This window comes from Chenopodium quinoa, unplaced genomic scaffold, assembly GCF_001683475.1.
Source record: "Chenopodium quinoa cultivar QQ74 unplaced genomic scaffold, ASM168347v1, whole genome shotgun sequence".
Taxonomy (NCBI): Eukaryota; Viridiplantae; Streptophyta; class Magnoliopsida; order Caryophyllales; family Amaranthaceae; genus Chenopodium; species Chenopodium quinoa.
In genome coordinates this window covers 6,979,935-6,996,564 of record NW_018743574.1, presented here as the reverse complement: position 1 = coordinate 6,996,564, position 16,630 = coordinate 6,979,935, and the positions used below count along the sequence as shown (strand labels likewise).

The 16,630-nt window shown below is 30.3% G+C and overlaps 1 protein-coding gene across 2 annotated transcripts; it reads left to right on the top strand.

Moving 5' to 3' along the window:
* Nucleotides 1-12,304: 12,304 nt before the first annotated feature.
* LOC110682409 lies at nucleotides 12,305-15,030 on the top strand. Of its 2 annotated transcripts, none has more exons than XM_021858741.1 (3): nucleotides 12,305-12,927; nucleotides 13,707-13,876; nucleotides 13,993-15,030. In XM_021858741.1, exons 2-3 carry the CDS (start codon nucleotides 13,796-13,798, stop codon nucleotides 14,659-14,661), a joined length of 750 nt encoding a protein of 249 aa, XP_021714433.1. In that variant the 5' UTR covers nucleotides 12,305-12,927; nucleotides 13,707-13,795; the 3' UTR covers nucleotides 14,662-15,030. The 2 variants fall into 2 exon arrangements, with proteins under 2 accessions (XP_021714433.1, XP_021714434.1); XM_021858742.1 differs by lacking the exon at nucleotides 12,305-12,927 and adding an exon at nucleotides 13,362-13,542.
* The last annotated feature ends 1,600 nt before the right edge of the window (nucleotides 15,031-16,630 follow it).

Below are 16,630 nucleotides of genomic sequence, written 5' to 3'. Positions count from 1 at the left end.
TTAGGAATGTCTATTTCATTATCTATGGCTAAGAACGTGGTCGACTTGGTCCACTTGGAAATGTTTTATTTGTGAATGAGTCTATAATTCAAACTTCAACATCAACGTGCATCATACTTCATACATATGATTTTGGCATATTTTGCAATTGAACTGAAATGAAATGAACTGAATTGAATATTTTATGAGAGAAGGAAATTAGGAGGTGAACTGAACTGAAAATAATCTGATGAGAACAGACCCTTAATAGAACTCCTTAAGCGACACTTTTACAAAAAAGACTAAGGGTGTGTTTTCTTCAATTTAATTTAAGTTCAGTTTCTAATTTCCTTTTCTCATAAAATATTCATTTCAGTTCGATTCAATTCAATTCAACTCAGTACAGTTCAGTAAATCAGATCATGCCCTATGTTCACCGTGCTTATTGTTCAATTCTAGAAAAGCAAGCTTAGTATGTACTTCGTATACTATTGGATAATACTTTTTGAGTACAATCCAACTTTGTACGTTGAATGATTGGCATTAATTGTATATAAAGATGGAAATTAAAATGAGAATAGTAATTGAATTGTAAACACTTATGCCAACAAACAAACAAGTTTAATTATTTTCTATACTTGAAATTATCTTCAAAATTCAAAAATATGAGGAAATGAAGATTTAGGTTACATCTTACACGTATGAACTGGCATTTTGGTAGGAGCCTAATCTTAACTAACTCAAATTATTGTATGTCAATTATATGAGTGTTAATACTTGTGTATAGAGCAGTGTATATCTGTCATGGAAAAATCAATAATGATACTCGTATACAGTATCTGCTGGTGAAGATAATTAGTTTCCTGTAATTTTATTATTTGTGCTGTTAGCTAAACTTGTTTCATAATATGCAATGTCTAGTTGTAGTTTAAAGAGTCAAATTATAAGTAGAGTGTACATAATACAGTACGCTAAAAAAATAGACAAGAATAGACCACGATAAACCACTTGGTTTTGAATATTATGTCTATTAAGAGATTAAAACTTCAAAAATCATGCAAATAAAGAAGATTACGAACTATTTTGTCAAAAAAAGGAAGAAGATTACGAACTATCTTTATGAGTTGAGCTGGAAAGAGGATTGAATAATGAACATCCTCATAAAGTGGTAGTCTTAATCATTAGGCATAAGGAACGTTCCTTCCGTGAGATCAATTCCATGTTTTGACTTGTTATAGACTTTATAGTTATGTTTATGTAAAGGATATTGTCCTACATATTCCTTTTTAACATGTTAAATAAAACGTACCAAGTAGATGTTTCTCTTCTCTAAATATACAAAATTTGTGATCGAGAGGTGTTGATAGATAAATTAAAGATGTTTATTTTTATGGTAGTAAATGACTATAAATGTATTTGATTATTACAGAGTATGTATTATTATTAAACACATGCATTTAAAGAGTTAAAACGGTAAAATCACATGCGTAATCAAATTTTCACAAAGTTTAAATTTTAGAAGACCTGTCCACGTATTGTTTGTTTTTTCTTTTACAGTGAGTACTTAAACTAAATATTGTGACTCTAAAATCAAGATGTTCCAGGCAAAAACGTCTTTTAAAAATAGAGGGAATATAATTACGCCGTACTATACTATTATTGGAAATATCAATTGGTTTATTGTGGAGTGTGGATGTTTATCCACGATATCTTCACGAGTAAGATATACATAAAGGCTATCATCTTTACAGCAACATCTAGTGTGCTTAATGTGTTGTATGGATTTTATTATGGGACAAAGCAGCTAGGCCAAAGTGTTTTGGCCATTAGCTAGGGTGTTGAAAGGGAACATAAAACTGGCATTCGATAAGACTTTTCTAGAGCCGTTGGAAGGCGGGTTCAAATTACTTCCTTCTACAACATACTGTTGACATTTGACCAATAATTGGGAGCCACAAGGAGGTTTTCAATTCGAACCCTCTAAGATTTTAAGCAAATGCCACGTAAATGAAAGCAAAAAAAGGAAAAAAGATGACTAATGATTTCCAAGCTATCTTATGGTGCCGTTTTAATTAGTGTTTTCTTGTTTATCAGTGATTTTTATTTTTAAAAAAAAATAAAAATATGTGCTTGTAAAAGAATAGGTTTACTCTTTAAAGTAACAATAATAAGATTATCCATAAACATGCATTCTAGGAGAAAATGTCATGGCATAACTGATTATACCTATTTACAAGATAGGACCAAAGTCATACGGAACCAAAAGCAACCGAAATCCGATTAGGGCTCGGGGCTTCAGGCTTCCAAGGTTGTTCCAAAGAGTTAAAGGGCGAAGTCGTTTTAGATCTTGTGAGTTGTGAGTTTGTGACTATAGTGTGGGAACATTTTTATGAATATGTGTGGGAACATTTTTATGAGCTGCAACCAAGAGACTATAAGTCAAAACATTTTTTTGGGCTGCAACCTAGAGTAACTCTTTTTGGGCTTTGGTATAGTGAAACTAAAGTTTGGCCCATTTACACATGTAAGGATTATGTTTTGGGCCAGGTCTCAAGCCACAGACGTGGACAACATTTGCGAACATTTGTTAAAGGTTTTGGGCTGGTCCGTTTCTTTAACTGGGCCGAGCCTTGGGTGCTTTGTATTGGTGATACGTGATAAATTTCATACTAGAGCAAGTCTTTTTTTAACCCAAGTTGTTTGGTAATTACTCGTAAGTCGTAACACTTATATCGGACATATATATGCACATCTAACACATGCAACGAACAACTTTGACCAGTATTACTCTGTATTGTATTTATGATCATCTGAATTCATAAAACACTACATATTAATGATATTACTTGTCCTGTTGTCCATGAGTAATTAAAAGAGAACAAGTTTTTTTTTTAAAAGAGATTACAAAGCCCTTTTCACGAGAGAAATTCTAATGAATAAAAAGATATACAAAAGACTATATGTGTGGCTTAGAACTCATAGAAGAATATCTATGACACTACTAATATCTCTCATTTTGCTAAAAAAAATGAGTAAATAAAAAAAAAAAAAAATGTGACTAATAAAAGTGCTTCTAATAAAAAGGTCGTAATTTGATGATGTGACAACCCTCAAAACGACAATACAAAGCAAAGAAGATAAATATTCTGTTATGGTTGGCTAGTGAGAGCTGATGCTGCCCCCCTAAAAAGCATAATCTTCTTCTTTCATTGATTAAATGATGCGATCCTCCAAATATTAGCCGTAAAATTACATTTGTTTAATTAATTATCTTTGTCATTATCACTAATCACTTGATTATTTTATTAACAAGGATTCGAAACTCGTCAGACTCGACTTGATAAGTTAGGCCAGTTTGGTAATAAAAAGACATGTTACAAGAAATCGTACGTATTTAGACGTTGAAAAATATAAAGTACTATAAATTATTTCATGTTAATTTACTTTCTTGTGCTAATATATATTTTGCATTTTAAAGTCGTTTTCCACTTCATATGATCAGTGACTATTGGATGACAGTTTTATATATAATTGGAAGTTTGGCATGATTTGAAATGTTAATTAATAAAGTTTCATACTGCCTGTTTGGTTTTACGCATTAAAATTTCACCTCTTTATAAACATGTACTTCAACGGAGTTATTAGTAGGAGTGCTTACAATGGCTTGATCGTCAAAATTTTGACATTTTTTTTTACTGTGGTATATAAGTGAATTAGTAAAGGTTAACATATACTGCCGGTTTAACAACAGATTTAGCATTTTGAGTTTTGACACTAATTATTTATTTATTTATTATTTAACTTTAACTGCACATTTTATGTATATGATAATATCATTTGAATTTTTTTTAGTTAATTTGTATCTATAAAATTAAATTAGTGTTGGTCGATTGGAGAGTGGAATATTACTATTACTTACTCCGTTTGATTCCGGAATAATTGACACGCTTTAACTTTTTTGATCACTATTTGTATATCAAGGTTGAATATAGTATATTTCATATTAAATTAAATAATCCTATCCTATCCTATATATAAAGTGAAAGGGCCTTTTGGATGATAAATTTTACTATACCCTTCTCAAGTTGTAAAATTACCTTTATTTATTTATTTATTATTTTTTTACAATTACAGTTAAAATTTAGGAATTTTTTTTTTAAAATAATTCTATCATAACTACCCAATAATAACCGCTCCCTTTCTTCCACATAAATTTACATATTCAACTGTCCTCACTCCCTATAAAATATCGAAGTAAAACCACTCTTGAATCGATTATTTTTTTCCATCTAATTTCTTATATTGTACACGCGTAGCGTTTATCTCTTAACTTGTATTGATAGAGTATAAAAACATATTCTTGGGCCTCAGCCATCACCTTAAATTTTTGGTTGAGTTGGTCCTCTAACATGGTATCAAAGTCAACGTGATATAAAAGTCACGGGTTCGAATCTCATCCGCCCCTCTTTTAAAGTGGAATCAATTTGCACCAAGTATGGGTGGGCATGTGTTGCATCTACATTTTAAGCCCAAAGGGCCTTTAATGTAAAGGAAAGTGATAATGTACAAAAATATATTATTGGGCCTCAACTGACAACTTCAACTTTTGGTTGAGTTGGTATATATACAAAATTGTTGACTTTTTTCTTATTTCCGTACGAACTAAATGAACAACAAAAGGCGATTGATGATAGAGTGGTAGTGACTTTGGCAAAATCTTCTAGAGCTAAAGATACCGATTTTCTCAAAAAAAAATAAAAAAAAATAAATAATTAAATAAAGAGACAAGTTGTGTAACAAAAGTAAAAACATAGATATGATCTAAATTTATCCCTAAAATTGGACCAATAATGGGGGTCCTAGGTGAGAGAATGAAGCAAACAAGCAATACTATCAAATATCAATCCATGCAAAACTCAAGCTATACTAGTCGTAATCTGCAACTACCTCAGCGTGCATTTGCAAATTAGAATTTCAATTGATTACGATAACGCTATTGAAATCTAGACAACCTCTTACCTAATTTAAATCAATTTATTATATAGTATATGATCATCACTAAAATTTTATACTTTCCTAATATTAAGGAGACAAGAAATGACTAGTCAGCTACCTTAATATATGGATCCTCTTTCCAATTATTAAACTTTGCTATATTATTCTTAGTTCGAAGTTGAGCATATTAATTTGATTGTCATATATATTCTCCATTGCTTAGATTATAAGTGTAGGAGTTCATACTAGTTACTAGTCAAAGCTAATGTCATTTGTATAATTTTGAGGAGTGTTTCACACTATTTGAAAAATTCTACGCGATTTTTTAAATTAGGTCATGCATAATAAAGAGAAAAAATATATCATATATAATTATATACGGTTGATTTTGTCAAGGAATTTTGTGTGAGGATATGTTGAAATTGTACTCAAATACTTACATATGTTTGATAAATGGTTGTATTGTAAAGATCGAAAGAGACTCAACTCGCTCTCATTGATTAAAACAAGATAGTTAATTTTGAAAGTCATGGATGATTGCATGCTAGATTAATTGCCTATTAGCATATTGGTAGTTGTTTCATTGAGGCTAAACTAGGGTGTATATATATTAGACATTATTGTTCTAAGATATACTTGTGTATATATTCTAATAAAATACGTAGTGAATAAGATAAAATTGTCTTTAAATTAAAATGAAAACGTGTATCAAAGGATTAGTTAAGTACCTACCATAAACCTTATTATGCTTCAAAGCAAACTAAGAAGTCCAATGGGTGTAACATAAAATTTGTGCGGGCATTACTATACCCCCTCAACTCACTTAGATCAAACAAGCAAATTTCGAATTACACTCAAATACAATAATAAGGCTCTCCCTCTAAATACAACATAATTCAAAAAAAAAAAAAACAAAAAAAAAAAAAAAAAAAACAAACAAACAAACAAAATTTGATTCTCTGGCCAATAACATCGTTATCCACCTAATGTAAACAAATAATTAGGGATTACAATAATACGATAAAAGCGTTGTATAGATCAGAGATTCTTTTATCCTCCATGATTACTATAGTTAGGTATATATAATTACTCTAATTTAATCATAAAACCTTTAATCCCTTAACCGGCCAATATCATAATGTGCCCGTGATCATGACAACAGAAATTAAAAGTAATCATATTCATTAATATAATTACTCTATTTTTGTATTTAATCAAGGTCTTAAGTACTCCTTGATCTTCTGCGAAGGTCAGAAAAAGAATAATTATATGAGTTCCTACGCACCCCACGCGTCAATTATAATAATCATATTATTAATTTTTATAATAAGGTGCTCTTAATTATATTCATCTCCTGATCCAATGAACCTGTTGAGGAATTGTTTTTAACATATGAAACAAATGAAGGTGCATTTTGAGCTGGCAAGTTAGCCCTTCAGGGAACATCCTAACCATAGTTCGTTTATTTTTATACTATAATATATATATGATCATATAATATAAAGTTTTATCTTTATTTTTTTTTATATGAGATGATCATATAATATAAAGTATTTTTTGTTATGGCATGGAATTAAAAGGGCCAATGGTTCATTATTTGTGGTTTAGATCTGAAGTTTATGTGATCAAGTATCTAACTTTCAGTTTATTGAAATAAATCTTTTTAATTAAATGATAAGTTATTGGATTATTGCTAGAATTATGACACGAAATCAGCAAACTCAAGCGCCTAATAATATGATTAGGGAATATCTGATATAACTAATTAGCAAGAGAACATGATGAATCAGATTCATGAACATTTCAAGCAATGTGATTTGATAGAGAATATGCATATTGTGGTGTACTTAAAGTAACTAATGTCTAGTTGGATTGGATTCGCAATATAGTTTAAGGCATTAATATAAGATTTTAGATTAGCTTATCATTTCTTCTAAGTTTAGACATTTTGTTATAATTAAGATTTAGTTTAATGGATTATACTTAAAGGGATCGTAACCTTTTCACTTTGTTCTGAATTTGTGGGAGACTTTTTTTCATGCAATTTTTTTTGATATTTTTTTTTTTTATTAAAGGTTTTAAATCAATCAGGTTCATAAACTTTTATATGTACAATCTTTTTGTCAATGTTGTCATGTCATTCCTTTAGTTTTAATTTCTAGTTGAGATTATGATGAGTTATTATATTGTAGAATATATTTTTGGTCAAAGGATCGGAAAGAATTTAATGTTATTTTTCAAGAAAGCTAATGATATTTCATGCGATGTGTATGGTGAAATTCTACTTAAATTTTATCCAAATTTACTATTAAATATTTAATACATATTATAATTGAGATCATATTAAAGTGTATTAAATACATAAAACGTATTCCCTATGGATATGTTATGCAAATGTCCTTATAGATTAGCTCCCTTTGCCTAGAACTTGAAGACCACCGTCACAACACCACATAGATTAGCTCCCTTTGCCTAGACCTTGAAGACCACCATCACAACACCTCATTACACACACGATAGAAGTCATAGATTACAATCACACAAGTTACACAAAACTACCACTAGATCTCAAGTAGAACACATAAAAATCATTCACATACAATATATATTAAAAAAAAAATTTGAAAGACAAATTTGTCCACTTTATATAGAAAAACAAATGATGAGTGGCTCTAGAAAAATTAATTAAGAAGAATATACATTCCGTACAAGACTAGAATAGTGGGGAAAAAAAAACCCCTTCTCGACATGATAATAAAAATAAAATTGTAAGTGCATGAAACGAACCAATGTGGGTGTTACACAAATACACTTAAACTTTTAATTAAGGATAAAAAGCAAGAGACAAGAAGGCGAAGATAGTCAAGGGAACACAAATTGCATGCGCCCAAAAACCTTAGCAGTGGCCTTAGATTCCCCCACGGCCACTTCCCTTTTTCAAAAATTTCACCCTACCAAAGTTTTAAGCATACTCTTCTTGATCCAAACTCCAACCTCCCCTACTACCCCCCTATTCCTATCTCATCTATTTGACGTCTGTCTAGTGACATTATAATACCAAATTAATAGTTTTTGTTTCGTGTGGATCTGAACTTGATTAATTTTGTAATATGTTTTTCTCAAGATCAATAAAACTCTTCGATCTCCTTAGTGAATCATATTAATTATTAAACATTTGTTTGTTCTTGTTTGTTAATTTCAGTTAAAATTTTAACAAAAGAATTATCTTATTCGAACAATAATTCATTGTGGACAAAACCCTAATAGGGATATTGTGTCACATCCAATCATCTATTCAATCACGCTCATGTGAGAGAATTTTTTCAGACATATATTTTTTTTTTTCTGGTTTTCAAAATTCACACTATTTTTATGTTGAATTGCCTAAGCTCAGCTTTAACCCTAAACTCTCAGCATTTCTGTTCTAGGTATAAGTTTGTTGGACCACAACTAGTAGTAACCATTGGCAACCCTTTGACCTCAATCAATATGTATATGATAAAGTCCGCTACATGCATCTCAAGCACTTGAGTCAAACTCGATGAATATTTGAGTCACACAGACCTAAACTAAAGCACCAATATAATTGACTTTGTTATGTGTCACTAACAACTGATAACAAGCATCAATTCATACAATCTCAATACGTGTACTCAATCAATTCAAATTATACTCGTACTATATATATAGACTTTCTTGCTAGCAATATGTGTTCGATTATGATGATGATTCAATTAACTATACACACTCACACAATAAAAAAAAATTCAAATTAAACTCCTACTACATACATATGTAGGCTTGCTAGCAATGTGTGATTATGATGATGATTCAAGTAACTATGCACACAATATAGCTAGATTCTCTCTAGCCCAAATTAAAGCAAGAAACAAAATAACAATAAAAATAGGAAATGCTTTAAAAATGAAGCTCAACTTTAGAAATGGGGTCATCCTCATAAGTCACAAGTGATAAATATGTCGTTTAATTTTGGTTCCTCTAGGTCCCTATAATTCCTAATCACATAAAAAAACCTTTTTCATGGGAGTTGAAAAATAATAATGTTGGGACCAGAAAGCAAAGAAAAAACCTTTTAAAAAAAGGGTTAACTAAATTGTTATGGCTGAGTCTCAGGCTTTTTGAGCACACTCGCAGTGCAGTCCCACCCAAAGGACTACCTCGGCCCCACCCTGCGCCTCCGTCCACCGGCAACGCGTGCATGTCTTCTATCTCGATACCCGCTATATCTGCACTTGCTAAACCCTACATGCATGTGAATTGTCAAGTGTGAACATCCCTTTTGGTACTACTAGCTACTCTAGAATATTACCTAGTAATTTTTATTTTTCCGTTATTAATATAAAAACACCCGTTAATTCATTTTAAAGTACGAGATATATTATGTATCTGTAATGAAAAATGAAGTTAAAAGTTAAGTAAAATTATACTTTTGAGGTTCTGATAGTAATTTTTATTTTTATTTTCCTGAGTAAAGGAATACTACACACGAATTGATCTATGAATACTAAGAATTTGAAGGTCCGTGGTTGAAAATTGGCCAAACTGTATACTTCGTGTATAAATTATTACTCCATATTATTTTTATTATTTATTATGGATTTTTTTTTTTTTTTTTTTTTTTTTGGGAGGGCGTTTAAAAGTTAAACAACTTGGGTAGAAATTGAATGGTACAATAGTAGATACTAGGGTAGCTAGGTTGGAGGACCACTTGAAGATAGCAAAAAAAGAGTTGAAGTTGAAGTGATCGATGACTTCCAAGAGTTCCCTAAATTGAAGTACTTTACAATTGATTTGTCTTCACTAGATTTAGTAATCTACAGTAATCTTTTTCTGATAAAACATCTTGGATAAGCTCAACTTAGCTTGTACGATATTTTTGTAAGGAAAATCTTGCATTAAAGTATAAAATTCATCTTACTTATTGATTATTGTGCATCATTTATTCTATTATTATGTGCAATTGTTTCATTTTGTAGGGTTATGTAACTTATGTTTTCTACTTTCGTCTAATTCTTTTTATTGGTTGCGCTTTTGATATTTTCTTTATATGGAGTAGCATCTTGACTGATGTTGTGTGAGGCATTTATACGGATTATAATTATATATTGAAATCATGTAAAACTGAAGCTAACTATGAAGTAGGGTTAAGATGACCAACAAGGAGAACTAATTTAATGCACAACATTGAAATACTGCTTCATAACATAAAGAATAGGTGTCCGAAATTAGTGACAACTTTCTAATATTGAAGTTATTACTGATAACGTTGTACCATCAACTAAGTGTGTGATGCAACAAATGAAATTGTCATTTTTTTTTTCTAGAAAAACAACATTAAGAGGTTATAGCTAGCCTAAATAAAGCTAAAGGATTCCATTTGTAAATATTTGACTAAATTAATTGACATAATTCAAGGTTTAGCTTTACTATCCATGCATGATCAAAAAGGCAAATAGGTCTTTTATTTGACACAAAGATTTCAAAGTTAGGCCTACCTTAAAAATAACCTTACTACACGCCCTAAATTATGCTTCGTCGTCCCACTTATGTTATGTTATTAGTACTAACCAAGGTAAATGGACTAACTTTTTCTTAATATTATTTATGGGGAAATTGAAGAAGGGAGAAGTTTCTTATAGACAAAGTATAGTGATTTGCTTTTTCTTCTTTACTCTCTAACTAATATATATATGGATGATTGACATGCATAATATAAAAACTAAGGTGTATACATAATTAAGGTATATATATTATGTAGTGATCATATGTCAACAAACTTAAATGCAATTACAGACTTATGTCCCCCTTTTTGCATATACATGTAAAATCTAAGTGACATGAAGTCATGAACATATATATTCCTTATGAAAGTTGAAAAATCTGATAATATAAATACTAGAAACATAATTTTATATTACTTACATAATCTTAATAATATTAATGAATAAAATCATAATTAATATATAAGCTGTATGCCAGTTAGAAAGTACATGGAGATGTAATCTTAGATTGATTTTCTTAGTACTCTATCCACATGCTCCAATTAAACATCCACAATCATTGTGGTTGGATATATTTGATTAAAATCCAACCAATTAGACCCACCTATTTTAAAATTAATAATATTACATCATACAATATGATCATGCATATATATAACTCCTCCATTATTTAAGCACTAGCTAACCCCTCTTATTATTCCTAATAATCTGATCTCCCTTAAATGTTGCATCTTACAATAATTAACTTACAGCAATATAATTAATTAATCAACTAATTAAGTAATTAATAAAAGAGGTATCAAAATAATAAAGCAATTGGTAGATTAATATTGAAGATCCTGCGGCTAGAGTTAGAACTTTTGGACTATTCCAAGAGGTACTCACAAAGATCGTACGGTGAGGATCATTTTGTCGGCGGGCCCGGTGGGTGATGCTACTAACTTGGTCTTGATTTAATTTGGATTATCATTAAATTTAATTTAATTTAATTTAATTTGTACTATTCATTTTAATTATTTAATTAAGTCATCAGCCAACTGTATCAGATTACATACATTACTTGGCTCCATGTGATTCTCCAATCGGCCGTCTTGTTAGCTAATTAAGCTGGAGCTCTCTATTATTCTTCCACTATTATTCTCTATTTATTTCTTTCTTACATTTTTTTTAGTATCTTTTAATCTTCGTTATGTTGCGAGTATTTTGAACTAGATCGATATATACGAGATTTGATCACAAGTTTAAGTACCATGTATTCTTCAAGAATTAACCAACTGAATTAGCTAGCTAGCTGATGATCATCCACTTCGTGAAATACTTACTTTGTCCTTCGTTACTTTTTTTTTTTTAATAACACTATGTGTTTACGTTACTTATTAGAGATACTATTAAATTAGTAGTCTTGATACGTTCTAAAACTTAAAAAACGTTACTCCATATGATTTATGTACGGTGTTCCCCTCATCCATTAAGCTATACGACTAAGAGTAACAAGGATCATCATACATATCATTAATGCATGATAATAACTTAATAATGATTTAGGTTCTAATATAAAAATACCCTTTAATTAGCTGGTGATATTCTCTTATAAGTTATAACACCGCCCTCCAAAGAAAAAGGAAAACTATATCATAAACATAATTAATCAATAAAAAAAAGGGGGTAGATAATGTGATGATCCTAGTCCTATAATAAGTGTGTATATTTAGGAGGGCATGGTATCATTAATTAATTAATTAAAGAAATAATATAAAGGATCAGACTTAATAGAGGGGGTATAATAAGGCCTGCAGCAATTGCTGGGACTGTCAATAACATCTCATCTATATTTCCATTTTCTCTCTCCTCCTAACCAAATTAGCTCCTCACAAATCTAAAATCAGATTGGTTAAAGAGTTTTATTCTGGGATTTGTTTGGCATGCCAAAAGTTGGAACACCCAAAACCACCAAACTCCAACAACAATAACAATAATTCTCATAGGTTTCTGTGTTTGCTAGTACTACTAGTTACATACCAAGTTTATTATATATAAACCATTTCATATACTATATCATCACTAGTGTATATCTGAAATTTATATATTCTTCCCTTTTTTATTTTGGTCCCTCTCTTTTTTATTTCCTCCTCTTACTATATATATATTTGAAGATTTACTTCCAGATCAGGTGATCTAATCCCTTTCACTTTCAACCAAATCTTATATTCAGAGTTTGTAAAAAGGAAAATTTCCTTGCCTTCTTCATCATATCATATATCATCATCTTCCTATCCTTTCTTTTTTTTGTTGAGAGGACCGGAAATTGTCGTCAGTGCATTAATCAAGGAACAAAGTGTCCATCAGTACATACGGAGAGATCGTCATCAATCGATCTTCAAGTGAATCATTGTTGGTCCATCTTCTCATCTAAATCCGAGATATTTTACAGGTAATTAAGAATATTTTTTTTTATGTTCTAAATTTGAATTTAGAAAGTTTTATAAATTTCATGTATGTTTGAATTGTACTCCTGATGTGAAGGAAAGAATAATCAATAAGATCCACAATAAATAAAAACTGTAGAGAAGCATGCAAAGTCACAGAATTTTAAAAGTGATAGAGAAATAAAGGAGATGAGTATATGTGTGATTAAAACTTGGTGAAAATGATTTGTCACTTACTAGAAATATCTAATTTAGCTAACTGGCTAGAAATCTACATATAACCTAAGGTTTGATTTCATTTGGATGTGTTTTATATGGCCCCTACAATTTGATGGGTAAGATATTATTTGGAAACTTGCAGGGCCATTAATATTCTTCTGGGCATATCTTATCACATTACGACACATAGTATAGAATTGCACACGCAACTTATAAGAGAGTTTTATGTTATTACGTTAAGATTCAAACTTAATATGTTACATCACATCAACATTTTAAATTGTTAAGAAATAGTCCATTGATAATTTAAGCAATAAATTATATGAAACAAATTATATGGAGTAATAGAGGTGTACAAAAATATACAAGCTAATGTACACCAAATTACCTTTTCATAAGAGGTCCAAAATAATGCCCTACTATTCTACTATGTTTTTTTTTTTTTTTTTTTTTGTCATATTGCTTGGTCTTAACCAATCAAATAGGGAAATAGAAATTGTCATAAAATCTTAAGTGTCTTTCTTTCTATTAATTCCTTCCTAATTTTTTTTTCTCCATATTTCAGGAACAAGATCGGAAGAAGACTTGATTCTACAATCGTTTTCTTAAAAAAAAAAAAAAAAACTATCGTTTTTTTTTTTCTTTCTTCAACAAATGGAGACTCAAAAGTCCAATAATGATAAAGAATTTATGCGAATGGCGATGCTAAAGCATGAAGAAACATTCAGAGAACAGGTAATAATAAATATTTACATACTTTATATCTTTGAATTTTTTGTATAAACTACTTATATATAATTAACAATATAAATTCCGTTGTAATTAACATGATTAAAATTATTGAATTTTAGGTGAGTGAACTTCATCGTTTATACCGAATTCAGAAGGTGCTAATGGAAAGTGTTGGAGTAAGCCAACAACAACAACAACAAAAACCGCAAAAACTCGAGCGTTACCCTTTGGTCAAAAGCAGCCAAAAAGCCTTTACAATTGGTCATTATCAACAACAACTAATTCTACAAGCACAAGCACAAAGAGATAACATTGCGAAAACGAAGATCAACCACAACGATATTATGGTGGGATTAAATGTAATGCGACCTGATAATCAAGTATTATTAACAAGCAACGGCGGTCCAAGACCATCCCAAGCTTATGAATACATTGCAGAATCCAAGGGCAATAATAATAATAATACTAAAATGATGGTGTTAGATGAAGGTGATGAGATTGAGCTCACTCTAAGCTTAGGTCCAACTACATATAACCCGAGACGAAGAAAGAATGGCAAGTCGGAGTCAGGTCAAAGTATATCGTCTTCCTCAACGGGGTCAAGCCAGACTAGAAAAACAAGTCCGAAGAATAATAATACTAGTACTACCACTAGTAGAAGCTCAATGACGACGACGACATGGGGTGGTTTTCCTCAAGGTTCTGGCATCGAACCCGGGTTCTCGAATAGTCAACAAAATAATAATCCTCCATGGTTGTACCAAGCTTTGAGTTTGAAGCTGACTTAACCAACTGAGTTTATTAGGTTCAGTTTATCTGTAGTTTTGTGTGGAGTTGTTCTTTTGTTTATTTTAATTTTTTATTTTTTTTTTTTAACTTTTTAAAAAAAAAAATCTCTTTTGCTGTTAGTTTTATTTGGAGACTAATGGAGAAGCTATTTGACAGATTGATCAGGCATTAGTAGAGGCCTTTTGTAAAAAGTTTAAAATTGTTATTGAAATGACAACCTTGTTAATCTTACAAAAGATTAGTCATTAGATTTGTTAAAACTTCCTATTTGTAGAGTACGTATGTACTTCATATAATGTTGATGTTCGGATTTAGTTATCACATTTCTCATTCAAAACATGAATTCTATTGGGTTAAAGATATAAGAAGTACTTTACATGTTTAGATTTAGATTTTTTTTTTTTCAATTTAAAATGTAATGTTGAATTAGTTTTTTTTTTTTTTTTTTTTTTTTTTTTTTTTGAACGAATGTTGAATTAGTTATGCAGTTTAGAAAATGGATTTGGTAAAGATATTATATGGGACCTAGATTTTAGCACAAAAAAATGGCAAAGATTCTATGGCTGGAAATGGTATCAGCAGAACTAGACAAATATTGTCAGTTGTTGTATCCTTGATTCCTGGCTATGTACAAGTTTAGTTGTATGATGAGACAGGTTCCAAGATCTTCATCAATTTCTACCCATTATGCCTAACCTGTAAATAACACCTTGCTTCAATTCATTTCTTAAATTAAAGGATTGAATTTAGAAAGTAGGAATTTCATTTTTACATCCTTGCTATTGTATATGCCTATTCGAGCTTCTAAATTTGCTATTCAAACTCATTGCGTGTGCGCGTGATTAGAGGGAAGGATAAACAAAATCTACCCTAAAGAGCGCCTATTGAAATTTGATCCCATAACTTATCATTGGCCAAGTCTTACTCCACTTTAAGATTGAATCTCTTTTTTTTCACTTTAAGATTGTTTCAAGAATTGGTGTAAACTGCATGTTTACAATGCAATCTCTAGATGGGCATCTCACACTAATTTCTTTTTTTAGTATTTTATTGATCTAATATGATAATATCTCTCCATTAATTCTAATACTAATACATGCATATTTCATATTGTATACTGTAATTAAATTGACTTAGCTGAAAATAAATCCAACAAAGAGATATGATACCGCAACATCTTCTAAGAAATAAATGAAAGCATATGACCAATTATTCCCGTCCCACGTTGTAGTTTCTTCATAAAAGACAGTAGCTAATTAATTTCGTTGTCTTAATTAGTTTAATTACGCTGCCCTAATGAATTAGTAGAATATCAAACTAACCACGCTATTTAAGATAATTAAACAGATAGAGATATATAATACGTTAAATAGTGTACAATTGCCTCCTTCTTATGTTACGGTTTTACGGACTGTACTGGGCAAATATATCATCTTTGAGCTTGAGGTAGATTGTCCATTTGATTAGTACATTATCTACTCCAAATTCAAAATATATGACAAAATCATATACTCTGTATATATCGATCTGTGTTATTAGTACTTAATAATTTTAATTTTAATCTTTCCTATTATTAATAGAACTCGTAAATGAGTATAACATTAATATAAACGCGATTACAAATTTACGAGTATATTTCCACGTCACCTTTTGACTCTTTATAGAGCAAAGTTCACAAAGTTCACTTTATTAAGAAGTGAGACAAAACTATGCACATAGGGTTGCAAATGCGGTTACGTTAATGAGAAGAGAGAGGGCACAAAGAGACGGTACCAATTAAGCTGAAATTACAGATAAGAAATTTACCTATTAAGATAATAAAGCGATTTCAAAAGAGCACCTTAAACAAAATTACAGAATAAACAAAAAAGGACGGAGGAAGTAACGTATAATAATGTAATCCCCTTGATAAGTTCTCTTAGTTTATTATCTAGACAACAAAGGGAGTATAATAGTGTATAAGTTGTT

Excerpts from the sequence above, each read along its gene's own strand:
- LOC110682409 (XM_021858741.1), top strand. The coding sequence starts at position 13,796 with ATGGAGACTCAAAAGTCCAATAATGATAAAGAATTTATGCGAATGGCG. Across the intron at positions 13,877-13,992 it reads AAGAAACATTCAGAGAACAG|GTGAGTGAACTTCATCGTTT; the intron begins GTAATAATAAAT and ends ATTGAATTTTAG.